This window comes from Octopus sinensis, linkage group LG24 (assembly GCF_006345805.1).
Source record: "Octopus sinensis linkage group LG24, ASM634580v1, whole genome shotgun sequence".
Taxonomy (NCBI): Eukaryota; Metazoa; Mollusca; class Cephalopoda; order Octopoda; family Octopodidae; genus Octopus; species Octopus sinensis.
The window spans coordinates 30,591,959-30,619,326 of record NC_043020.1 but is presented as its reverse complement, the minus strand read 5'-3'; the positions used below and the strand labels follow the sequence as shown (position 1 = coordinate 30,619,326).

The following is a 27,368-nucleotide window of genomic DNA, read 5'->3' as shown; positions in this document are numbered from 1 at the left end:
ATGTGAAAAAAAAAAAAAATTCATGATTATTACTAAATTTACCCAAGTACTTGATTGGACCCTTATTTCTTCTACCCTGAAAGGATGAAGAGCAATGTTGAGCCTGGTGATATTTGAACTGGGGTCAAAAATGCATTTAATCGTTTTTTGGGGTCAGTATATAAACTCCAGTAAAATACTGATACAATCAACTTTACAGGTCCCCATACCCCCGACTTGTGGCCTTGGGCCTATGTCATTGTTATCAAAATAAATAAATGAAAAATAATTATCATTAAAATTTCTTTTTATTCTTATTCAAAACAATTTATTAATTTGTATTCCTTATTTGAATTCCAAGAGTATTTTTCTTTTTTCTTTATCACTTTTAAGTTGTTGTTGTTATTATTTAAGATGTCACACAGGATCCAATATTGTGATGTTCTTGATTGAAGATACTGCGTCTGCCAAGGGTTTGTCTGTCAAGTCACAACAAGGACCTCAGCCTGACAATGCTTAATACAATATACATGCAGTTCCAAGTAATGCTGATGTTTGCAATGCACCAAAATTGTAGGGATTTTTATAAAGTTTCCAGATGTTTCTTCAGATTGGGTGGAACTGAACCCAATGCTCCGATGACAATAGGGACAACCTTTATGTTTGACTCTCATAGATGCCACATCTTAGCAATCTCAATTCTCAGGTCTCCATATTTATCAATCTTTTCTCTTTCTTTCATGATAATTTGTTAATCTCCTGATGCTGCCATGTCGATTATTAGGCATTCTTGTTTGTCACTCCTAAAGGTTACTATCAAGTTGGTGCATAATCATTGCAGCTTTTTTTCAATAAATTTTATTCAACAAAAAACTTAAACAAAACACTGAGTAGAAATTGAAGTAGATGGCGAATATGTTCCGGAATAATCATTTAAAGATGAAAGGTATTCAAAGTAAAAATACAAAATATACCACCAGAAATAAACATCTGCTGGTCGGTGGCTGCAGCTCTCTTTGACATAAGAAGGAAAAAACACTATTGTGTGGCCATAGAGAATACAGAAGCAGAACTGTTTAGGATATGGTATGCAGACTAGCCAAGTGTTGAGGTCATATCGGACTTCCATAAGCCTACCAGAATGCACAAAGCTTCACGTGGCTGTTGAGGGCAGAATGCCAAGATGTCACCTGTACGAGGATACAAATCATCTCAAAGCTTTCTACCCACAACAAAAGAGAAAAGGGAGCAGTCCATTTTTGGCGACAACAACACCACCATCGAAACAACAACAACAGCTCTAGCAGAGGAAGGTGACCACTATAGCTATAAAAATAACCGTAACAGTAGCAGTAACAACAATCACAGCAGTAGCAAAAAACAAGAACAACAACAGTAGTAGCTTCCCCTGTTGTTGTTGTTGTTCTTGTTGTATATATCTCTATGGTTTCCATCTACCAGACAGCAGCAAAAACAACAGAATCAGAATCTCCCCAAACAACAACAGCTTTATCAGCAGAACAGCACCAAAACTCTCCGCAAGATATGTCGTCGTCAGAATCTTTATAATCCTCAGAATCTATTATAGTGTGAGGTCTATTTGTAGAGAATTTCATTAAAAAATATTCATTTTCCTGAAAGTTAAGACGAATTGCAGTTGACTCTGGTGAATTTTCCAAAATCCCCCCTAACCCCTCCCCAATTTCGTATATTCAGAATCTAAATGACACAACACATATTCGTAGAAAATTTCATTAAAAAATATCCAATTTTCTGTAAATTATGATCATCCAAAGTCGTGGTAGAGGTGGTGGTGGTAGGAGGGCCGAAATCTGAAGTTACGCCCCTTTATATAACCCCTCCCTTCACGACGGACAAAAACTGTTATATTATTTGAATTATCACGTATATTTTGTCATACAATGAAGATGAGGTCATTCGTTTTGTGATTCTGCTACGATGTAATTGCTTCAGTTAAAATATATTATCTGAGATCAAGATATAATACAAGGGAGACAACTAGCCACGTTATTCAATAAAGAGTTACGTCCCTTGAAGTTATAATGAATTTTATTGTTGCACTCAAGTGGAATTGACAAATGTATGACTGTCACTCGTTTCCATGGTGATTGTTATTCAAATTGTCACATTGCTGCTGCTGCTCTTTACTCTCTATGTTTAGGGTTCCGGGACTTTCTTCCATTGTTCCCCATCATCATTATACCAGGCAGTATTAGCGTACCTCATGTGAAGAATGTTGCGTTGAATGGTTGGATACCAAAGAACAGATAATAAAATTGTATTGTTATTAATTTAACTTAAAAGTTTCGAGTCCCACCTTCGTCAACTTTGCCTTTCATTCTTCAAGAATCGATAAAATAAAAGACTGGTGCAGATATAATCAACAGTTTTCTCCCCACAAAATTTCTGGCCTATAGAAATAAATAAATTTTATTGAAATTGTTGCATTTTAAATGAGACGAATTGGCTTGGCTCTCTCGACCAGTTTCAATTGGCTTGGCTCTCTCTACCAGTTTCAATTGGCTTGGCTCTCTCGACCAGTTTCAATTGACTTGGCTCTCTCGACCAGTTTCAATTGGCTTGGCTCTCTCTACCAGTTTCAATTGACTTGGCTCTCTCTACCAGTTTCAATTGACTTCGCTCTCTCTACCAGTTTCAATTGGCTTGGCTCTCTCGACCAGTTTCAATTGACTTGGCTCTCTCTACCAGTTTCAATTGGCTTGGCTCTCTCGACCAGTTTCAATTGGCTTGGCTCTCTCTACCAGTTTCAATTGGCTTGGCTCTCTCTACCAGTTTCAATTGGCTTGGCTCTCTCTACCAGTTTCAATTGGCTTGGCTCTCTCTACCAGTTTCAATTGGCTTGGCTCTCTCGACCAGTTTCAATTGGCTTGGCTCTCTCTACCAGTTTCAATTGGCTTGGCTCTCTCTACCAGTTTCAATTGGCTTGGCTCTCTCTACCAGTTTCAATTGGCTTGGCTCTCTCGACCAGTTTCAATTGACTTGGCTCTCTCTACCAGTTTCAATTGACTTGGCTCTCTCTACCAGTTTCAATTGGCTTGGCTCTCTCTACCAGTTTCAATTGGCTTGGCTCTCTCTACCAGTTTCAATTGACTTGGCTCTCTCTACCAGTTTCAATTGACTTGGCTCTCTCTACCAGTTTCAATTGGCTTGGCTCTCTCGACCAGTTTCAATTGACTTGGCTCTCTCGACCAGTTTCAATTGACTTGGCTCTCTACCAGTTTCAATTGACTTGGCTCTCTCTACCAGTTTCAATTGACTTGGCTCTCTCTACCAGTTTCAATTGGCTTGGCTCTCTCTACCAGTTTCAATTGACTTAGCTCTCTCTACCAGTTTCAATTGACTTGGCTCTCTCTACCAGTTTCAATTGACTTGGCTCTCTCTACCAGTTTCAATTGACTTGGCTCTCTCTACCAGTTTCAATTGACTTGATCTCTCTACCAGTTTCAATTGACTTGGCTCTCTCTACCAGTTTCAATTGACTTGGCTCTCTCTACCAGTTTCAATTGACTTGGCTCTCTCTACCAGTTTCAATTGACTTGGCTCTCTCTACCAGTTTCAATTGACTTGGCTCTCTCTACCAGTTTCAATTGGCTTGGCTCTCTCGACCAGTTTCAATTGACTTGGCTCTCTCTACCGGTTTCAATTGACTTGGCTCTCTCTACCAGTTTCAATTGACTTGGCTCTCTCTAAAGTTTCAATTGACTTGGCTCTCTCTACCAGTTTCAATTGACTTGGCTCTCTCTACCAGTTTCAATTGACTTGGCTCTCTCGACCAGTTTCAATTGGCCTGGCTCTCTCGACCAGTTTCAATTGACTTGGCTCTCTCTACCAGTTTCAATTGGCTTGGCTCTCTCTACCAGTTTCAATTGGCTTGGCTCTCTCTACCAGTTCCAATTGACTTGGCTCTCTCTACCAGTTTCAATTGACTTGGCTCTCTCGACCAGTTTCAATTGGCTTGGCTCTCTCGACCAGTTTCAATTGACTTGGCTCTCTCTACCAGTTTCAATTGACTTGGCTCTCTCTACCAGTTTCAATTGGCTTGGCTCTCTCTACCAGTTCCAATTGGCTTGGCTCTCTCTACCAGTTTCAATTGGCTTGGCTCTCTCTACCAAATATCTTAATTCTAACCAATTTCAAACAAGCACACTTGCTTATCCATTTCATTTGACAGCCTGGCACGAAACATGTTTTTGGTTATAGACATTGCTAAACAACTTTTTGCATAAAACGTTGACAGCAAAACACTTTCCACAGATTTTCGAGACACATAAATTGCACTCAGTTTTCTCTTTTAGCCTTTATTTCTTTCATACATTGCACTGCAGCCATGCTGGAGCACCGCCTTGACACGTTTAGTCGAGAAAATCAACTCCAGTACTTATTTTTTTTCAAAGTTTGGTACATATTCCATCGGTTTTCTGTTGCCAGACTGCTAAGTTACGGAGACATAAACAAACACTGGTTGTCAAATGGTGGTCGTCTAACAGACACAAAAGGCACACACACATACAGACAACGTATGTATGTATGTATGTATGTGTACATGTGTGAGTGTGTGTATGTATATATTATGCATGTATGCGCACGCGTGTATGTATATACAGGGTGGGGAAGCAAAAACAGGAATCACAAGTTACGTTAGAGCAACCACAACACCAAATGATATGAAACCCAAAGCAGAACAAAGAATACATTGTCAGCTAATAATAAACTCTATTTTGCAGGAATATTACAGAATATGACTACGCAGAAAGACAAACGCCAAGGAGGACGTGATTTGGTCCGTGCACAAGTCGATCCGAAGAGGATCTCAAACCTAGTCAGAGTATCCTTACTCACAATTTATGTCAAGAAAAGAATGGACGTGGGCAACGGCATTCGGAGGACGTCTGGCATTGATGTGACCAAAATGAAACAGAAGTAAGACTTTGTCAACCCCCTCAAGTCCAAAATTTCAGTGGACCCAACCACATCCATGAAGAAGCTGGCTTCTGAACTTGAAGTGGACCTCAAGACCATCAGAACAGCTGTGAATGATGACTTTGACCTCTAGTCCAACACCTGATGACAGAACCTATGAAGGCCAAGAGACTGGAGAGGCATAAAAAGGTTCTCACATGCTTCAAGAAGAACGGGTCTACTGTGAAATTTTTCTGTGATGAGATCTTCCCAGTGGATGCTGTTATGAACCACATGAATGACCGATACATTGTGAAATTAACAGCCGACGTCAGAGGCACTTTCAGAACAAAACACCCAGCCCAGGCTATAGCCTTTGGTGTTGTCCCCCGATGGAAGAAAGATGTCCATTTACTTCTACAAGCCCAGAGAAAAGAGGCTGAGGTACCATGTCTTGCCATGGCTCAAGGCCAACGACCTGGAGGGCAACTATGTGTTGACCCAGGATAGTGCTCCCAGCCTTACTGCCAAGAAGGTACAGAGCTTCTGCAACTTTGCTGCTTTCTGGCCCTCTTCCAGCCTGGATCTCAACAAGCTTGACCAGGGGAAAAAAAAAATGTCACCAGTATTTTAACAAATCAAAAATTAGATCCGCTTGCAGAAAAAAATTATAAATACATTTGACTCCAAAACATACCACTACAAGCGAAAGAGTCTGCTAGAAGAAGATCAGAGAAACTGTAAACCAAATTCCTTTTTTCACTATTTTCATTTCACCTTTGTTTTTTTCAGTATGACTTGTCGACCACCACTAAAATTAATGAACTTTGTACATTCAAACAAATTAATATTCAGTTTTAATATTACTGAAAGCTATGAACATTCAAACTTATATCTGTCCTCCTAATTAACAATGCTAAATTTATCTGTTTTGAACATGTTAATTTATCAACATTGAAACATTTTAATTTGTCAACATTGAAACTTTTAAAGATGTTTATCTAATTCATAATTTTAAACTTTTACCGTTGATAAGCAAAAAATATTGTTGAAACTAGTTTGGTATTTATGTAAATAAATGTATTTTAAACATTTATGAGTTTTTGAAATTTACTTGCATTTTCAACAACACATTTTCCTATATTTTTTCCTTCATGGAAACACCATCCCCTGTGACGAGAGCATTGCCACCTTCTTTCTCGCCTGACCTTCTTGAGGTGTAGACGGCAATTTTCTTTGCTCCCTTCGCCGTCCACAGAAATTAGCGTTCGTAATACTTTTTTTCGTTCGGCGTTACCAGCCCTTCTTGTCTTGTTATTCTCCTTGTCCTGTCTTTTACTGCTTATATTTTGTACTGTTGTTACTGTCCTGTTTTTGTTACCATTTTTACCCCTCTGCAAAAAGATCTCAAATTTTATTTGATTTGCTTTTCGCAGGAAGGAAAGTTTCTTATTTGAAGATACGTCTCGCCTTCACCTTCGAAACGTAGAGTAGATGAAACCATGGCGACTGAAGAAGGGGTTTTTTCCTTGTGTTATTTGTCCTGTACTCTATTTTTTTGTTAAGAAAAATGTCCAGTTCCTTGGGTTTGTGTCTATATTTTCGTTTCTCATTGTGTTAGACGTTTTTTTGGTGTCCTGTACTCATATATGCGTGTATATATACATGTAGAAGTAGGTACGTACATATATGTATATATATATGCATATGTTTTATTTATTAATATATATATATATATATATATATATATATATATATATATATATATATATATATATATATATATATACATATATACATAGTTGAAATTTACAGGAAAAAAAAAAACCCAGACAGGCATATGAACAATAAGCAGGTGTACTAGTTTGACGCTCAGGAACGTGAGAAAGTTTTTCACATTTCGAGCCTACACTCTACAAAGGAATAAAAGAAAATAAACAGAGGGAGACTAAAAAACTTCTGGATTAGCGATCAAGCATGACAACTATATATATATATATATATATATATATATATATATATATGTGTATGTATGCATATTTATGTATGTCTATCTATCTATCTATCTATCCATCTATCTCTCTCTCTCTCTCTCTCTCTCTCTCTCTCTCTATATATATATATATATATATATATATATATATATATATATATATATATATATATATATATTTACATATCATTTGCTTTGGCATGGTTTCTATGGATGACTGCCTTTAGTTGAAACAAATCGATCCCAAAACTTATTCTTTGTAAGCCTAGCACTTATCCTATTGGTCTCTTTTGCCAAACCGCTAAGTTACAGGGACTCAAACACACCAACATTGATTGTCAAGCAATGGTGGGGAACAAATACAGACACACAAATATCTATTTTTAAAATCAATTGTACTCTCTATATAAATTTTCCTATGTCCTGTAGGGCTTACTCAACTTATTTCGCATATATACTGAACTAACTTATATATATATATATTTATTTATTTATTTATGAGACATCGCTGAAAAGTTCCTGACTTTGAGTAAAAGAAAATACAGAAGGATCAGTTAATAATGATTTTATCCAACACGTTCCCCCTCTCAGATTCACACACATTTATTGCAGCGGTCCTTCAGCTTTTCTAAGCTCTGTAAAAAAAAGCTTGGAAGGTTGGGCCTCCAACCAGGCCTTTTGTGATACCCTTAAAACCAGGAACTTTTCAGCACCCCACTCCACCGTATACTTACACACATACATACTTACATACATACATACATACTTACATACATACATACTTACATACATACATACTTACATACATACATACATACATACATACATACATACATACTTACATACATACATACATACTTACATACATACATACTTACATACATACATACATACTTACATACATACATACTTACATACATACATACATACATACATACATACATACATACATACATACATACATACATACATAGATACATACACACATACATACATACATACATACATACATACATACACACATACATACATACATACTTACATACATACATACATACATACATACTTACATACATACATACATACATACATACATACATACATACATACATACATACATACATAGATACATACACACATACATACATACATACATACATACATACACACATACATACATACATACTTACATACATACATACATACATACATACATACTTACATACATACACACATACATACATACATACTTACATACTTACATACATACATACATACATACATACACACATACATACATACATACATACATACATACATACATACATACATACATACATACATACATACATACATACATACATAGATACATACACACATACATACATACATACTTACATACATACATACATACATACATACTTACATACATACACACATACATACATACATACTTACATACTTACATACATACATACATACATACACACATACATACATACATACATACATACATACATACATACATACATATATACATACATATTTAAATATCAACATCAAAATCAATGGAAACTGCAGTTGTGATCCCTGTGCCGGTGGCACATAAAAAGCACTATCCAAATCGTGGCCAATGCCAGCGCTGCCTTGACTGGCTTCCGTGCTGGTGGCACGTAAAATGCACCAATCCGATCGTGGCCGTTGCCAGCCTCGCCTGGCACCTGTGCAGGTGGCACGTAAAAAGCACCCACTACACTCACGGAGTGGTTGGCGTTAGGAAGGGCATCCAGCTGTAGAAACACTGCCAGATCAGACTGGGCCTGATGCAGCCTTCTGGCTTCACAGACCCCAGTCGAACCGTCCAACCCTTGCTAGAATGGAGAACGGACGTTAAACGATGATGATGATGATATATATATATATATATATATATATATATATATATAATAAAATATTAGGGAATAAATCCAAACTTACAGGGAAAAATCAGATTTAGGATTAAATCCAATTTTATAGTAAAATATATTATATTATATTATATTAAATTAGAGATAAAACCACTATTAGGCAAATCAAACAATGAAAAACATAAGCCAATACATAAAATTAATTAATTTATATTATTATAAATATATATCAAAAGTATTAAAAGTTTAATAAAAGATAAGGGAGGGTATCATGCAATGAATTCCTGGTTCCAAACCAAATATTTGTTGTGAAAAATATATATCCACCTCATGGCAGCATGGGAAATGGATGCTAAATGATGATGATGATGATATATCCTTCTCTAACCTCTCATCACCTGGCACAAGGCCACCTCCTCCAACTCCCTCTTCACAAAGGATCTTTGTCATACGAGTTACCTGTTGACCCCACCAGTGCTTGTGCCATGTAAAATGCATCCAGTCCACACTGTAAAGTGGTTGGCATTATGAAGAGCATACAGCTGTAAAAATCAAGTCAGTGTTGGTACCACATAAAAAGCATTCTGTCCATTCTGTAAGTTGGTCGGCATCTGGAAAGGCATCCAGCTGTAAAAGCCATACGAAAACAGACAGTGAAGCCTGGTGCAGCTATCTGGCTTGCTAGCTCCTGTCAAACTGTCCAACCCATGCCAGCATGGAAAATGGATGTTAAATGAGGATGAAAGCCACCAAAAAAAAAAAAAACACTAACTAAAAACAAAGACTCAAACTTATTGCTGTAGGGTCAGTAGCCAAGCAGTTTAACCGTCGAGCCAGTGCGCCTCCTATCTGTGAGGGGAAGAGGTCGCATGTGAATTCACACTTAATTTATCTTTTACATGTTTCAATCGTGACTGTGGCCATGCTGGGGCACTTCCTTGAAGGGTTTATTCAAACAAATCAACCCGAATACCTATTTTTTAAAGCGTTGTCAATCTCTTTTGCTGAACAGCTAAGTTAATCTGTCTGTTGGTCTTTGGGTAGCATTAGCACAGGATGCCCTGTTGCACATATTTGGAACCAGTTTTTGGTCTGAGAAGAACTCAATATAAACGTGGACTGCAACTCCTGATTTGTAGGTTCCTCTTCTTGTGTCTGGCCATCAATCTTGGAAGTCTTCCCATTGAAGGCACCAACCCTTTGTGTCACTTCCTCTCGACATTGCAAGCTAAGTGTAAACTACGTATTATTGTTATACAAGTGATGTTGTCTGTTTGTAATCTTCCTTGAAAATATCTCCAGGTTGAGAGAAAATATTTTCTTGCTTGGAACCCGGAGACGATCAGATGCAGATGTGTAGAGGCTGATGATTTGACATGGCTGAACATCCAATCACCGTTTTGGCAACAGTTCTTTTTTGGGGCCGGAGGTAAACACATGCACACACACACACACATGCAGAAATACACAGATATGTGTGCCACAAGGCTGCCAAACAAATCTGATACGAACTCATAGAATTCATAGGGCAAACCATCCAATAGTTCATTGCCTTCCGTATTTCCACAGACTTTTGTAGAACCTTGTGTCTGCCGCTGAGTGCTGAGGCAGGCTGTCCAGGTACAAAATAAAGTATGCTGCTGTTATTGACCCTTTGTCCAACTTTGTCCATGTGAAGTGCTTCTGGAAGCTCACACACATCTCAGAACTGAGTAGCATGTGCCCATCCTGGTGCCTCGAAGACTGATTGTAGTTTTGTTGCCATGTCATGTCTCCACTGTCCAGGCCCATCGGATGGTTTTAGTTCCTTCATGTTTGAGTGCACAGGCCTTAGCTCTGACAACAAAGCCTTCATGATTCCCCTTGAAGAAATGGTCAAATGCCATTCCTGCTGCTAAAATGTCTGTTGTGATGCCATTACTAACCATCACTTCTACTTTGCTAACCACTTCTCCCTCCAATCTATTTCTTTCTGTTGATAACCATTCGCTGATCGCTACTGATTCCATTTTTCTTCAGGACAAACTAGAACTGCCATCAACTGCCACTTAACTAGTTCCCTAATCTGGTCCCTGTAGATTTTGTATGCTAGTAAGGATGCATTCAACTTCTAGTAACAGGGTCCCTGTCAGTAGGTCCTATTTAAATTGACTGAGCAGATCAGTTAATTTGTAGCCTCTATAGTCAATCAGTTTAAAGTGAGGCCATGCTATGCTATCCCTATCCGCTAGCCTAGCAGATACTTTTAATTTTTTTTCCTTGGGTTAAACACTGGAGTTTAAAGGTCAAGGTCTGACGATGTGAATTTTCTGAGTCCTCTACCCCACTCCGCTCCATTCGTGAGCGCGCATCCTCAACCCCTGTTCGTTTACTACATGTTGTTGTACACCTATTACACTATTAAAAAAATTTTTTTTTTGGCTGTGGTGAGACGACTCGGAACATTCCCGCTGTGAATGTTCCGAGTCCTCTCCTCCACCCCACGTTCGCGAGCGCGCATTTTTTTTTCCATATTTGTTTAGAGCAAAATGTTTTACACCTATTACACTATTTTTTTTTTACTCTGGTCAAACTAAAGAGTTTGACCAATATTTTCATATAAAACGGCACGGTGCTGTTTAGCGGCGAAAATTTGGCTGTTATTTCTAGCAGACTGATTGACATTATAGAACAGGGCTCGCCAACCTGAGGCCCGCGGGCCGCGTGCATCCCGCAGACTTTTATGTTGTGGTCCGCTTGATAATCTCTTGAAATGGGTTTATTTCAACAAACATTTAAAAAATTTTATCAAAAATTAAAGATTATAATGTAAAGTAAAAAGAAAGCCTCAACTGTTTTTGCAACGATATTATTCATGGTATTACTTAAGAAGAGTGTTCCCGGTGCGCGCAGTCGCGTACTCGCGCATCCGCGCTAGCTAGTCGTGACTAGTCGATCCTTACTTTGTGTTTTATTTACTTTGCTAGGTAGTCGTTGTAGGATCGACTAGTCACAACTAGCTAGCGCGGATGCACGAGTACGCGAGTGCGCGCACCGGGACCACTGTTCTTAAGTAGTACCAATATTCATGTTGAATCAACAATCATTCATTCATTATTATAATAATGATTAACACGAGAAAGCAAAAGGTTTTCAATTCTGTCCCGGCCCTCAAAATACTTCCTGTGATTGGCCGAGGCTCGACAAAGGTGCGAGCGAAGCGGCCCAATTACGACGGTGTAACATTTTCCCTCTTCACCGCAGCAGACACTCATCATGGCCTCGGCTCTTGTCCTCATCAATGCGATTCTTTCCAACGAGAAATACAAACCTTATCTTTCGCTAATCAAAGCCTTCAGGAACGGAATTGTGTACGTGAGATGCTTTTCATAATATTTTGTCACTTTTTATAAATATGTCTGTCGTAAGTTTTTTTTTATTTCAGAAAAAATACACAAAATTTTTTTAAAAAACTCCATCGATTTGGTTCGATCGATAATTAATTGATCGATAATATTTTTAAAAAAACCTATCGACTTGGCTTGATCGATAATTCAACATAAAGCGGGGTTTTGACAGAATCGGCGGAGCGTCGAACAAAATGCCTTCTGGTATTTAGTTAAGGCCTTTACGTCCAAATCCACCCAAGGTTAACTTGGGGTTCATCCTCCGATGGGGTTCAGCCACTTTTGTTGTGGGGCACCTGAGCACTGTATACAATCATTTCATTATTATTATATTTTTCTTTTGTTTCCTGGCTCTGGTGAGGCGACTCGGAACATTCACCATCGGAATCTTCCCAATCCTCCTTCGCCAGCGCGCATTTTTGTTTTCCACATTCGTTTAGAGCAAATTGTTTTACACCTATTACACTTTTTCTTTTGTTTGGGTCAAAGGCTTTAGTTTAACCGGCACATTGGGTAGTTTCCCAGGGGCGTCATGAGTCTAGGGACCACGTTCTGATCTACGTATCCCTGGCTTAGTGCATCGATTTGCCTGGGCTGTTAATACTGCTCTACAACAAATGTCAATAAAATAAAATAGCAATCGAATGTTAGGCGTCGTCTTCTATCAAACAGTTTGATTCAAATCAAGAATTGACAGCAAAACAAATCGATTCTTCATCTTTTTTTCTTCTTTTAATCTTGTTTACTTGTTTCAATCATTGGACGGTAGTCATGCTGGGACACCGCCTTGAAGGGGTCTTTTTCTTGAACGAGTTGACCCTAGTGTCTAATTTTTTAAGCCTGATACTTATTCTATCTCTTATGGCCATAAACAAACCAACACCATTTGTGAAGCAGCGGTATGGGACACACACGCATACGATGGGCTTCTTTCAGTTTCCATCAACCCAATCCACCCACAAGGCTTTGGTCAGCCTGGGGATGTAGTAGAAGGCACCTGTCCAAAGTGCCTCCCAGTCGGACGGAACCCAGAGCTATGCAGTCACGCATGTGCCATCTTAATTTTATCGAAGAATGAACTGATCTCTTCGGAATGAATTTAACATCCTAGAAACTAATGAATTCATTTTAGACAAATATAACAATATTTTGTGATATTGTCAACTCAATTGATACCAGTTTATTGGCGGCCTCCATTTGTTTTTTATATGTTCTGCTGTGGTCGGCTTCTCCGTCATATGGAGATGTTTTTGATGTGTTTTAGAATTGCTTTGTTTTTTGTGATTTTAAAGAGGTTGATGATAATTTCTAGTAGGATGAGTAGTCAGATGGGGGCTTCATGAGTTATCCATCCATCCATCCAGCCAACTTCTCTTCCCGCTATTCCTGGAAGTGTCGTTGGGGTAGGGCCCTCAAGCACCTCCTCCATCATTCGCTTCTGTCAGAAGCAACTGTCATTACACTTTCCAGCTGGATTCCCAAGCACAACCAACTGAGTCTATGGATGTTATCCAATCATTTCGTACCCCTAAATCCCTTTCCAGTTGGCTTCACTTCAAGAATCTGTCCTGTGGTTCTTTCCTGTGACATTCTAATCACGTGTCTGTTGTACCGGAGTTGTACCTCTTATTTTGGAGAAATAGTGATTTGACCTGGAAAGACTCCCTGACCTTTGAGTCGAGTCATGTGACTCCAAAGATCCTTTGAAAGAATCTCATTTCAGTCACTTTCATATATGAGGGTGATTAACAATAAGTGCAGGCATAACTGTGTGGTGAGAAGCTTGCTTTCCAACCACATGGTTCCCGGTTCAGTCCCACTGCATGGCCCTCTTCTACTATAGCCTCGGGCCAACCAAAGCCTTGTGAGTGGATTTGGTAGACGGATATCTATATATATACATATGTATATGTATTTATGTGTGTGTGCCTTTGTATCAGTGTTTGTCCCCCACCACTGCTTGACAACTGGTGCTGGTTTGTTTATGTCCCCATAACTTAGCTGTTCAGCAAAAGAGACTTATAGAATAAATACCAAGCTTTAAAAAAAAAAATAATTACTGGGGTTGATACATTTGAACAAAACGTCTTCAAGGCGGTACCCCAATAACAAAAAGTAACTTTTCATTGCTCCACCCCAAATACCCCTTATTGGCAAACTAACTTCAGAACTGTCCAAAAACTGATGATGGTGGTGGAAATTCTCTTGTAATTGTCGAGCAGTCTTTTTGACTTTGTGGTGTCCCTGGTGCACTTTGTATAAAAAGCTTTTTTTTTTTAATTCTAAAATTATGTTTGATGGGGTGGGGGGAGGTGAATATAGAAAGCAATTTCATCATTTATCTTTTACTTGTTTCAGTCATTGGACTGTGGCCATCCATGGACACCGCCTTAAATGGTTTAGTTGGAGAAATTAACCCCAGAACTTATTTGAAAGTCTGGTACTTATTTCTATCACTAAATTATGAGGACCGACACTGGTTGTGCGTGAGGGGACCGACAAGAACACAGTGACACACAGACACACACTCCTACATATATATCCATCCATAAATATATTCACAAATGTTCATGTTATTTTTGTTAATTATACTCAAAATTATGGGCTTTCTTGTTCAATAGAGTTGGAAATTATTGTGCCAAAAACTGTAACTTCTTTGTGTATATTTTAAGCATCATAAATTAGGGTTCGTGATGGGGAGGGGGAGATATTCCCTACTTTTTTCTCAGATGTATAAATCATAAATCTGAAAATGTTATATTTTTTATAGAATCATAATTTGTAATGCTGTGAGTATATCTTTTTAATGGCAGTGCCTCAGCATGGCCACGCTCCTTGGCTGAAACTGATAATAGAATTGAATACTAGAATACTTGAAGAAATTATGGTTTTTTTTTATATATTAGATGATTTCCGACTCTACAGGAACAACAAATTCTAATAATAATGAGTTTATTGAGTGCACTTCTCAGGTGCTCTGCAATTTGTTGGAAAAGGGTTCACTCTTTAAGGCACAGTAAGCAGTGCACAATAAAAGACAAAATGATGGAAAAATGAACAGTAAAAGGACCAGAAAGAGGAAAAAGGTGCAGGGGCCCATCAGGGGTCACTTTCACTAATGTCATTTATAAAAATCCTTGGCACATACAGGTGTCACGTACGGAAATATTGTTTGAAGACCACTGCTCTATATTGTGAGACATTATGCTTTCTTGCCCTATTATACTTGAATATATTGGTGTACTACATAGTAGTATATTGTTTTTATTGTTTGGTCCACTGTAATCCCTGACTCATGGTCAAAGGTGTTCCAGCTATGGCCATTCCATCTGTTTCCAGCAAGTTGACCATCAGTTGCACAGATGATCCCATTGTTGATTTTGGCATCATAGTATTGTACCTGGAGGTTGCTGTGTTCAATTTTAGCTTCTATATGATCAAGTAGGATTATGAGTGAAGGCAGTTCAACCATGACCCCCACCCATGTCTTTTTTTCTTCCCAGTCTTATATCCAGGAATACATTATCTAATATATTCTCCTAGGTATATATTTTCTTTTTAAGATTGGTAACACATGGTTTGAGAGAGATTAGGCTATTATTTCTAGCGGTGTTGAACATACATAAAAAGACTTTCTCATTGACTCAAAGTAGTCCTTTTTTCTTGCTGTTTACTCTGGGTTAGCCCTGACCAAAGACTTTCCAAATGCCATCGTCTCATCTTTCTTTGGTGACATACTGTGTTATCCAATGTGTCCTTTCTTTTTAAATATAGTGGAGTGTAATTTGAGGGAGATTTGGCCATTATTTCTTGTATATTAAACGACCACTTCGAGCCTCTCCCCATAGATGGGTTTCTGAAATACATGTGGATTGGTAGCATTTCCCTTTATGAATGCCAGGAATGTGATGTGGCATTAAGATACAGAAATAAATGTATTGTAAATAACAAATCAGATTTTCATGGAAATCTTTCCTTTTCACGAGAGACAGCTAGAAGGAGGTCACATGTTATAAGTAACCTACTTCAACAAGATATGGCTTTCATAATTATAAATGGTTTTGTGTACTTTGCTTAAACAGTCCCCCACCCAACATCAGACATCACGTTGCAATAAAGCAATCAAATCAAGGGGCTCCTTTGTTGTTCCAAATCAGCAAATAGTAATGACAAAAGCTTCATGAAATGGTGTCAATTGTTTTACTGGGAAGAAAGAGAAAGCAAGTCGAACTTCTTTCCTATGGGCAATGCTGTCTTAAGACAGGCATACAGTAACCCAGGGGCCCCGTCCATGAGTGTAGGGGCCCAATGCTAATCTGTTCATGTTGTTTTCTATGTAGAGGGTCTCTGTGTATTGATTTTACCAGGAGCCTAGAAGTATGTTAAAACGGCCCTGCCTTAGGAGAGAGAATTAGCAAAGCTGTGGAACGAAATGCCTTGTGTGGTGTTTGTTTTACCTTGCTGCATTTTGAGCTCAAACATCACTGAAGTTAACTTTGTCTTTCAGCATTTTTGGGGGTCAATAAAATAAAAAGTGAGAGCCCAGGTCGGAGCCATTGATGCTTTTGTTAAAGCAGCATTGGATGAAGTGTTTTGATTCTGGCAGCTCTTTGCATTCCAAGTTCTTCAATGGCAGATTTATTCTGTCCCCTGCCTTCAGACCATCACCTGATCCTTGAGTATCTTCAGTGGAATTCACTCTTGTTGCAAATATTTGGGGAGAGAGTCAAACATTCCCAGCTTGAAAAGAATTTCTCCCCCTTCCTCCCACCATTTTTCATCATTGTTGTAGTCATCATCATCATCATCATCATCTCTAGTTCTTGAATTCATTGGATCAGTTACCCAGTTTCCACGGTGTATAAATGATCAAGATCACAATGTGACCCTTGACTGGAACCATCAAAGGGTTGATTATTCACAGATGAGTGGACGGGACTAAAATGAAGTGTTTTGCTCTCCAACACAATATACTGCCTGGTCTGGGAATCGAAACCATGATCTTGCGATCGTGAGTGCAACACTCTAAACACCACCATATCCTTTCCTGATATTGAAAACGAAAAAAAAGATCCCCTTTATTTGGAAGTTGAAATGTTTGACTTCTGCTCTTCGTCAGCAGAGAAATTTATTCCTCCTGGTCGACACATATCTGTTGATGAGAAAGATCATCTGTTGATCAAGTTGGGGAGGACTTGGGAGACGAAGTTAAAGATATGAAGATTGCAATGGAAGGTTGGGACATCTGGCATGGAAGAGCTGCATTGGGCTAGGCAAGTCACCCAACCAGATAGATAGCGAGATGCATGCAGGGGTTGGACACATGTAAAACAAACAGGTATATCACAACATTTGCATTGTTTCTTTGTCATTTCCTTCTTGACGTTCCACATCCCTAAGATCCCTTTTCAGCATTTCTTCCCATTAGTTTCTCTCGTCAGTTTTCCTCATCATTTTACGGGTATTCTTACTGCTAGCTATTCTTATGCTTCTTATTTCTTTATTGCCCACAAGGGGCTATTCCTATGCTTCTTATTTCTTTATTGCCCACAAGGGGCTATTCCTATGCTATGCCAGGTCCTTCATCTCTGCCACTCTTGATCCCACTGTGCCTCCGTATCATCCATGGAATGGAATTTCTATTTACTCCATTCCTGCTTGAATGTAAGGCATGTATAAGATGTAAAATTCATGGTAAAAATCAGATAATAATATGCTTCTTACATTTACCATCTGAATTTGCATGTAAAGTTCCAGTCATCCTGGGGCCATAGTAATAAGACACATGCCCAAGAAGTCACACAGGGAAACTGAACTGCAAAGCAGTCTTCTTAACCCCACAGCCAACATCTCTCTCTCTCTCTAATTTCCCCCTCTCTGTACACACACACACACACACACACACACATCAGATTGGAACGAAAGTTTCGTTGGATTTTCAAGAGGAACTTATAGGCAACATTCATTGCTTTTGTTATCAATCATAGAATGAAACAATGAGTGATTTATATTTTCTTCTTTCAGATTAAAAGAATGTTGTTCAGAATCTCCTTCAATATTAACCCCCAGTGTTCATTCCAACCAAAGAACGCATCAGACTTGCTTTACTCTACAAGTTTCATAAAGGGGTCAATGTCAGAGCAACAACAACATCCATTCAGAGGTCTTGAGGAGATAATGTAGCAAAAGAAAGGAGTTGCTAGGAGGTGGTTTTTCCATTTTTGAAGTGGAAACTTCAGCTTAGATGACGAGCCAAAGAAGGGTCGTCCAAAAGCTCTCGACTCCCAAGAATCCTGCCACCAGGGCTAGGAAATTTTAAGTAAGCCATACGACTACCGTACGTGAACTGAAAAGAATTGGAAAGGTTTCAGTAGTTGGAAAATGGGTCCCACACGACCTTTCTCCATGGAATCAGCAGCACTGTGTTGCTTGTTGTGAGTCATTGCTTACATAACAACGGTCAGATGCCATTTTTGGATGGGCTTGTAATTGGTGATGAGGAGTGGAATGCTGTTATCAATGGATCAGTCAAGGATGCAGACCTCCTCAGTAAGCAAGAGGACGACTTTATCCAAAGAAGATCATGTTGAATGAAAGGTGGGATATTCCAGGAATTATCCATTACGAATCGTTAGGCAATAACCAAGCAATCACTGCCAATCTCTATTGCCATCAACTTTGTCATTTGAAAGCATCTTTGGACAAAAGTCACCCATCCTTAGTCACCAGAAAGGGAGTCAGTCTGCATTGCAATAATGCCCACCCACACACTGCACAATTGACTAAAGATCTCTTAGAAAGAACTCTGTTGGCAGAAATTGCTTCATCTTCCATATTCTCCTGACCTTGCACCTTCTGATTATCACTTGTTTTAGGGGATCACAGAATCATTTGGATGGTCTTGTTGACAGACAGAATGAGGTTCTATGAAGGAATGGATTTTATATTAATGATTAAATATTTCTATAAACACAAGTTTTTTTATTTATGAATACAGACTTTAAACTGGACATAACTTTTTTCCAACCTGATATACACACATACATACATACAAACACACACACACACACACATACATACATAGTAAAAATTTAGATTCAGATGAATATGGTACTTATGTTGAGACACCAGAATTTAGTGCGGTATTATCCATACAATTTCAAACTAAGGTGATTAAAATCAAAATAAGCAACAAGGATATCCAGAGGTAATGCAGTACGATCATTTCATGCAACTCCATTTAATTGAACAATGGAATCATTACATCAATTTAAAATGCAGAGCAATCTCCAGCTGCACAAAGACATAGAATTTAATTAAATTAGGACACATTAGTATAATTTTACCTAAAATCGGCCCGAGGCTATAGCAAAAGACACTTGCCCAAGGTATCACACAGTGGGACTGAACCTGGAACCATGTGGTTGGGAAGCAAGCTTCTTACCACACAGCCACTTAAGATGTGGAGTTAATTTTAATAAACCAAGAATCTACAACTTAAATGTATGCTTTTGGCCATGCTGAGTTATTTCTCTTGGATAACATTTTGCTTATCTCTGTTTGTGTACGTATATATATTTCACACACACAGAATTAATTTTGTAGTTACACTACCATAAATTTGCTCAGTACAACGATGAGTTAGGAAAGTGCAGAGTCGGACTATTTATATGTAAAGTAGACAATGTTGCATCTTTATCAAACAAACGTTTTGTGCAATTAGTCTTTTTTTTTTGGTCGACATATTTTGTTGTCTCTGAAGTTCCTAGAAAGCATGCTGTGCTGCTGTCAGCAATCCAGCAGACCTAGTTCATAAGTGTTCCAATCTTGGCGATCTCACATCCTTTTTAAATGAATGAAGTGCAATTTGTAGGAGATTTGGTTGCTATTTCTAGTCTAACAACCAATTATTCACGGACGCACCAAGTCGAATAGTTTTAAGGGACGTAACTCTTCCCATGCCATTTCTAGAATCAAGGTTTTACGTTGTTAATGGGAATGGGAAAGGCATGAACATTGTCACATCCTGTTACCAGACATCATAAGAAGTGGTCCCTATAATGTTGTTGCTTTGCATCATGTTCGAAGAATTCTGTGGTGTTCGACGCTTCAAGGCCTTCCCACTGTGGAAAATGTTTCTCCTTGACCGACGGATATCGTTCAAAAACTTGTTGTGTGTTTGTCTCCCACCATCGCTTGGTGTGTTGATTGTTTTCGTCCACATAACTTCGCAGTTCGCCAAAAGAAATCGAAAAAATAAGTATTACACTTAATAAATACTGGGGTGCATTTGTGCGACCACACCCTTCATACCCCAGGCAGCAATTCAGTGGCTGAAACGAGAAAAAATAATTAAATAAAAGAAATGTAAAAAGAACACACACACACACACACACACACACACACACACACACACACACACACACACACACACACACACACACACGCAACGTATCCACCCCACAGGTTTCAGAATGATTTCCTTCTACCAAATTCACTCACAAACGGTTACTCTAGTTGACTGACCAGTCCTACCCCACCTAATTTCATGACTTGTCCCCTTGTTAGCAATTCGTGTTGTTGTTGTTGTTGTTATTAATATTATTATTATTATTTCTGTTTCAGATATGGTTGCAAGGTTCGCTTCCCTCACAGTCTGGTAATGACATTTCTCTTCAAGTCTGGCACGTAAGTTTGGATTCATTCTATATTTTCGAACCTTAACCAGCACTAACCCACCTGTTATTGCTTGTAATTAACATTAACACAAACTCACCTTAGCCCACCTTCACTAACCATTCCAATATTGACATACCTGAGACAACCTCGATTAAAGTATTAATTCAAACCTTCAGGTGAAGCCTCACTTGTACACAGATTATAAGTGGACATAGCTGTCTTGTTAAGAAGGTTATTGTAGTTTTAGGTTCCGTCCCATTGTGTGGCACCTTGAGAATGTGTCTTCTATTCTAGCCAAGGGCCAACTAATGTCTTGTGAGTAACTTACAGGGAAAAATTCAATTTAGAAATACTAAATCAAATTTCACAAAATATAATATATATATATCAAAAATTTTAAAAAAAACACCTTTTATGAATTTAAAATGAATGAAGTAAGTAAAAGATAAAGGATACACACACCCACCCACACACACACACCCACACACACACACCCACACACACACACCCACACCCACACACCCACACCCACACACCCACACACACACATGTATATGATGTCAGGAGGAAATGACAATGGACTGAGATGTCTGGTGATGTGAAGTTCTTGAGAAGACCCACCCACATCATCGAAACTGAGTTCTAGAAGTGGTGTATGTCCCACCCACACTCCACAAGAAAACTTCTCACACACCCCACCACAACAAACCGAACTATGTCTCTACATCTCTTCTCTCCCTCACATTTCTGCTTCATGTACTATAATTACCTCTCACTCCCCAATCCTGTCCTCTTAGCCCCGTGCCACTGTATCATTGTTCTCCACTTAGCCATGACCTGTGCATTCTACCCACATGCCCTATCTCACTCTGTTATTGCTATCTGCAGGCCCCCCCCCCGACCTGGGTGTTCCACTCACATCTAACAAGAAAACTTTCCCCTCACCCCACCCCAACAAACCAATCTACATCCCTTCTCTCTTTCTCGCATTTCCTCCTTCATACACTATGCCTAGCTCTCACCCCCAATCGTGTCCCCACACCCCTGTTCCTCTGTATCATTGCTATCCAGTAGCCCCTCTAACTCTATATATACCCAGGTCTTTCACCACTTACTCACACTCTTTAATCACACTCCCTTCGCAATATCCTGCCACTTAAGTTTTGGCATTTGAACCTCAAGGCTATGCCCTGGCACTTGCCACCATCTACATCTCTCTCTTCCTTTACTCATCATCCCATTTATACTCTGATCCCTGTTCCTTGTGAGTATACCCAGCATTTTTGCCACCATCTCTATCCTGCGGTCTCTCTCTCTCTCTCTTTCTCCTGCAATTCCCTCAGGTTGGGCAACCGTGTATTTTCTTTGCAGTAGCACACCTGTTTCTGTCTTCATTCCTGATCTTTCTCTCTCTCTGGCCAGGTAACCTTGTACTTCCTCTACAGCAAGGCACCTGTATCTGTCTCACTATGACCTTTTCATCATCACCTCTTCCAGTGCCTCCTCTCCTCTTAAAATTTTTTTTTTTATGTCTTGCAAGTACTTGGTGACCCCATAAAAAGCACCCAGTCCACTGTGTAAAGTGGTTGGCATTCGGAAGGGCATCCAGCTGTAAAAACCTTGCCAAAACTAACCTCACCTGTGCTTGTGCCACATAAAATGCACCAAGTCTGCTCTGCTGTGTGGTTGGTGTTAGGAAGGGCATCCAGCTGTAAAAATCCTGCCAAAACAGTCACAGAAGTCTGGTGCAGGCTTTGGCCTGGCTGGCTTCTGTCTTACCATCCCACCCATGCTAGCATGGAAGACAGACATTAAACGATGTTGATGACATATATATATATATTGAAAATAATGAAACTGAAAGTGCAATTTCTCACAGAAAGAAGAAAGTCAATTTTTAAGTAACTGTTTTCCATGATGAAGGGCTCAATTCCTTTTCTTCTATTTCTTATTTTCCACTTCTACACTTCTACACTTTCTAGCATAAAACCACTTACGCTGTTAAATATAATGAAATATAATGTATAAGATGATGATGACTTAGTTCAGTTTTCATCTGTCAAATTCACTCAGATTGGTTGGCCCAGGGCTTCAGTAAAAAGATACTTACCCAAGGTGCCATACAGAGGGATTGAACCCAGAACCATATGGTTAGAAAGTGGATGTCTTAACCACACCACCATGCCATTCTGTAACTCCAGAATAAACAAACAGAATTTTAGATACAAATATTGATTTCAAATATTGGCACAAGGCCAGCAAGTTCAAGGGAGTTGGGGGTAAATCAAATACCTTGCCCCCCCCCTCCCGTGTTCAACCAGTTTTTATTTAAATGACTCCCCCCAAAAGGACGGAAGACTTGGGATACAAATATTGATGACTGATGATTGATAACTAATGATTAAGGTGCTGTTATTGTTTAATCCCAGGGCAGCTGTGGTCAATCAAATATTCCTATGATTCAAGGTGTCTCAGCCATGATGACCCTCTTCAAATGTTAGGAGTTGTGTATCTAGGACTACATTATCCAATATACACTTGCACTTCCCTGTGAGTGTAATTTGAGGGAGGTTTGCCTGCTGTTTCTCTGTGAATTTTCGGTTCTTTTATTGTAGTGTTAATTGTGACAGCCTCTACTTTTCTCAATTGTTACAGAAGACAATGTAAAATTTTATTTCTTTTTTGCTTTTGTTTTGTTCCAATGTTTTTGTTAAAGTTTACTGTCAAAAGTGTAACATGTTAACCCCCCCCCCCACCGCACTTCAAAAATGTGAAAAACACAAAAAAAACCCAAGTTGAAATTTTCTGCTCCAATCTTCCAAAATCCCGATTCATGTTAGTCATTCCAAACAGAGCAAAGATGTAAATAGTCATTTAGTTTCTTAGCATTGGAAATGTTTGAGTTTTCATTTTTGGGTAAGGGGGGGGGGAGAGAAAATAAAAATAGAAGCAAAAATAAAAATTTTGAAAAAAACCCCAAATAAAACGCCATTGTCAAAACATGAGCAACATCTGGGGCTTCATTCTGGGAAAGGCTTTGATTTCACTGTTTTTGTTTTTTTTAAAAAGTTGTTGCAAAACTAGGACAAGTGCCATCCCCGTTCTGTGCAATAATGTCTCCCTCATGCGGCAGTTTGAGATTTGATGAAGTGTCTGGTTTTTTTATTTTCATTCGTCTTGTTTTTCAGCATCTTCACTCAGGGACAGACAGACAGACAGAAACTTGATTTGTGTGGGTGTTGTTTTGAGGGTTGGCGTGGGGGGATTGGTTTGATTTGGGGGATTTCAGGTTTTCATCAGTTGATTCAGAAACTGGCTTTCAGTTAGAATTGTGAATTTGGTAAATGTGAAGAATGCTGAAACTCTTCCTTTTTTTTTTGCAAGTATGGAAAAGGGGACGTTGAAATGATGTTGCTCCTTTTGTTACTTGTGTGTTTCTTCTTTTGTACAGACTTACTGAGAAGTTCCGTGGAATCCTGGAAGCAACGTACACCCATGCAAAGAGCTTAGCCCTCTTCAATGTCATCCACAAAGTCATTCTGCAAATCTTTGAATGGTTTGGCAAAAAAAAGAAACCTTCGCATATTTTTTGCGCCAGTGTCATAGCAGGGTATTGTGTGTTTGGCAGGTACAACAAGGTCAACGAACAGGTAAGGTGGTTCTCTGTACTTTTTGTATATTTCGTTGGTGGCCTGTGAAAAGCACCGAGTACACTCTGTAGAGTGGTTGAGACATGAATGTTGGGTAATTGCCAAAAGAGTACGAGTGCGGATACCAGGAGCGAAAATAGGGGTTCCTCTGAAGAATCTCTGGAATAACGCTACTTGATAGGATGAATGCACAGCTCTGAGAACGGGGAGTCTTTCTAGACCAGTGGTTCTCAACCGGTGTCCCTGTGACCCTTGCAGGTGGGGGTCCATATAAGATTTTGTTGTTAAAATTTACCTGCAATAAATTGTTTATAATTCCACAAGACACAGAATATTTTGACAATCTTTTATACAATTCCTAATCAAATATAATAGGATTTTTTTTTAAAACATGGAATGGTTGTGAGGGTCCACCTGAGTGAAATAGGAACCAAAGGGATCCATAGGTAAAAAAGGGGTTGAGAAACACCGCTCTAGGACCAGCTGTTACTTTTCCACATTAACAAGTTACAGCTCTGGTACCTGAGTGATTTGGTTAGAATGTTGCAGGATGGCTTCTTCAAGCTGATCCAACCAACAGGACACCTGGGGGTAAAGCAAGCACAAGATGGCTGGATGACATCCATAGACTCAGTTGGTCATGCTTGGGGATCCTGCAGGAAAGGGTAATGATGGATGCTTGTGATAGGGGCCAATGGAGAAGCTGCTTAAGGATGGCTCTACCCCCAACAACACTTCCAAGAATTGTGGGCAGAGAAGATGGATGGATAATGTGGTTCTAGATACACTATGTCTGAATAAAAGCTGAGATGGCCATGGATGGAACTACTTTTGATTGTAGGTCATTTTTTATCACAAAGCTGATCTGAGGCTAAACAACAGTAAATAACAACTGCATCAGAAATCATACACACACAACACACTCACACACACACACACACACACACACACACACACATACACTCAAAATACAGACAGCCACATGCACACACTCATAACAACACACACACACACTCAGATATGTACAAAGCACAAATGATGGTGGTGATGATTGTGATTATGATGATGATGAGGATGACAATGATTTTGAGAATTTAATCACTTGTTCACCTTTAATAAAATATTGCCTGTCTGTCTCTCACCTTTCAAGTTTTCTCTCTCTCTCTCTCTTCCAGATAAATCTATACTTGCTGTCAAGAATCACCTATGCTCTCGCCCAGATTGCCGTGAAGAAACAATACATCCCGCAGCCCTTTCAGAAACCGTTCCCCCTATTTTTCTCTCTTGTTTGGGGCGTTGCCTTGTTGCTGTTTGAATATGAGCGTGACTTCTTGCAGCCGTCGCTGCAGTCCTCAATGACTTATCTTTATGAAGACTGCACCCAGTGGCACAATCTCACAGACTTCTTGCTTTACAACAAATTGCCTGACTGAAGAATTCTCACCAGAATATTCTGAGAGTTTCTCAAAACTCTTACACATAATTCTTTTTTTTTTTTTTATTTCTGCTTCAGTTGTTTTTTCATTGATGCTGTTATGACAATATCGTTGTCAATGGATGCTGTATTTTCCGGCATACAAGCCGGAGTTTTCTGACCAAAATTTACAACCAGGAAAAAGGCAGGTCGTCAATTTATACATTTGAGATGACTTTGGGGGACCAAAAATTCCATGTAAAATCTTTGCAGCAGGATTTGGAAAGATTGTGAAGACGATTGAATGGTTCCACTTCATTCCTACACAAAATGTACGGCACTGACTTGTTTGCCAGAAAATACGGTAACCCTAGCAACAGTTTCATCTCTCTCTCTCTCTCTCCATTCCATCATCTCTGCTCTTGTGTATAATAACACTTTTTCAATAACAACAACAACACCATCATCATGATCATCTCTCTCTCTGTTGTCATGGCCACGTTACTACCTCTGTTACTATAACAACTGCCATCACTTCTGTTGTAATGCCAACACTAACATCATTAATGGTGACTTATCACTTTTGCTGTCATTCTGTCTGTTGTCACAGCAATCCCATCAGTGCTGTTGTCATGACTACAGGTTGTCACGATTACCTCACCATCATTGTTGCTAGGGTGACAAACTGTCACTGTTTCTATGACAACTTCTTCATTTGCTGTTACTATTACTACTTATGACAGTGCTACATTGTAGTCTCTGTTGCCATGGTTACTCTTCCATCACGGTTGTTGTTATCATAAAGTTTATTTCTGAATCCTTGTTGCTATGACATTCTCTCTCTTCCTTCTGCAATATCGATTAATTTGATGACTGCTAATTTGCTTTTCCTCTCTCATTAACAGAACAAATTATAAAACATTTCAATCAAGGGAGTTTGGCACGAGAGCCTCAATGTGGTCACTATTTGACTTACTAGAAATAGCAGTCAAATCTTATGCTCACACACTGCCTTCTTCAAAGAAAAAAAATGAAAAGAATGGCATATTAGATTCTGTAGTGTTTGGCATATTTGGGTTGTCAAATAAATTCATTCATTCGTTTTTTTGTTTTTGTTTTTTTCTACTTGGTATTCCACCATCATTTGTCTGAAAAAAGGTAAAAATTATTCAGACTTCAACAATGATGTACAAAAGTTGTGAAGGAAGAATTGAGTTACGAAAAACAAAATACAAAGAAACAAAAAACAAAACAGCCTTAAAACACTCCAATAAAAATGTTCAAATAAAATTGGAAAGGATTTAAAATAAATGGAAAGGGAAACGAAAGAACTAACGAATTTATCTGACAACCCAATGTAAAAAGACAGCATGGTCATGGATGGAACGCCTTTGATCATAGATCTACTCAGATAGGGTT

General features: G+C 38.9%; 2 protein-coding genes across 2 annotated transcripts in view; both read left to right on the top strand.

The window, feature by feature from the left end:
• Positions 1-7,018, top strand: part of LOC115224025 (alpha-tocopherol transfer protein-like) — a 54,792-nt gene extending 47,774 nt beyond the window's left edge. Inside the window, exon 9 of the mRNA XM_036512954.1 lies at positions 6,998-7,018. The gene's annotated coding sequence lies outside the window, so the exon portion shown is untranslated. The remainder of the gene's footprint in view (positions 1-6,997) is intronic.
• A 5,000-nt stretch (positions 7,019-12,018) lies between these two features.
• On the top strand, positions 12,019-27,168 carry LOC115224022 (peroxisomal membrane protein 4). The gene is made up of 4 exons (XM_029794814.2): positions 12,019-12,170; positions 20,832-20,894; positions 24,337-24,535; positions 25,711-27,168. Exons 1-4 carry the CDS (start codon positions 12,076-12,078, stop codon positions 25,966-25,968), a joined length of 615 nt encoding a protein of 204 aa, XP_029650674.1. The 5' UTR covers positions 12,019-12,075; the 3' UTR covers positions 25,969-27,168.
• The last annotated feature ends 200 nt before the right edge of the window (positions 27,169-27,368 follow it).

Excerpts from the sequence above, each read along its gene's own strand:
- LOC115224022 (XM_029794814.2), top strand. The coding sequence starts at position 12,076 with ATGGCCTCGGCTCTTGTCCTCATCAATGCGATTCTTTCCAACGAGAAA. Across the intron at positions 20,895-24,336 it reads TTTCTCTTCAAGTCTGGCAC|ACTTACTGAGAAGTTCCGTG; the intron begins GTAAGTTTGGAT and ends TCTTTTGTACAG. Across the intron at positions 24,536-25,710 it reads ACAACAAGGTCAACGAACAG|ATAAATCTATACTTGCTGTC; the intron begins GTAAGGTGGTTC and ends TCTCTCTTCCAG.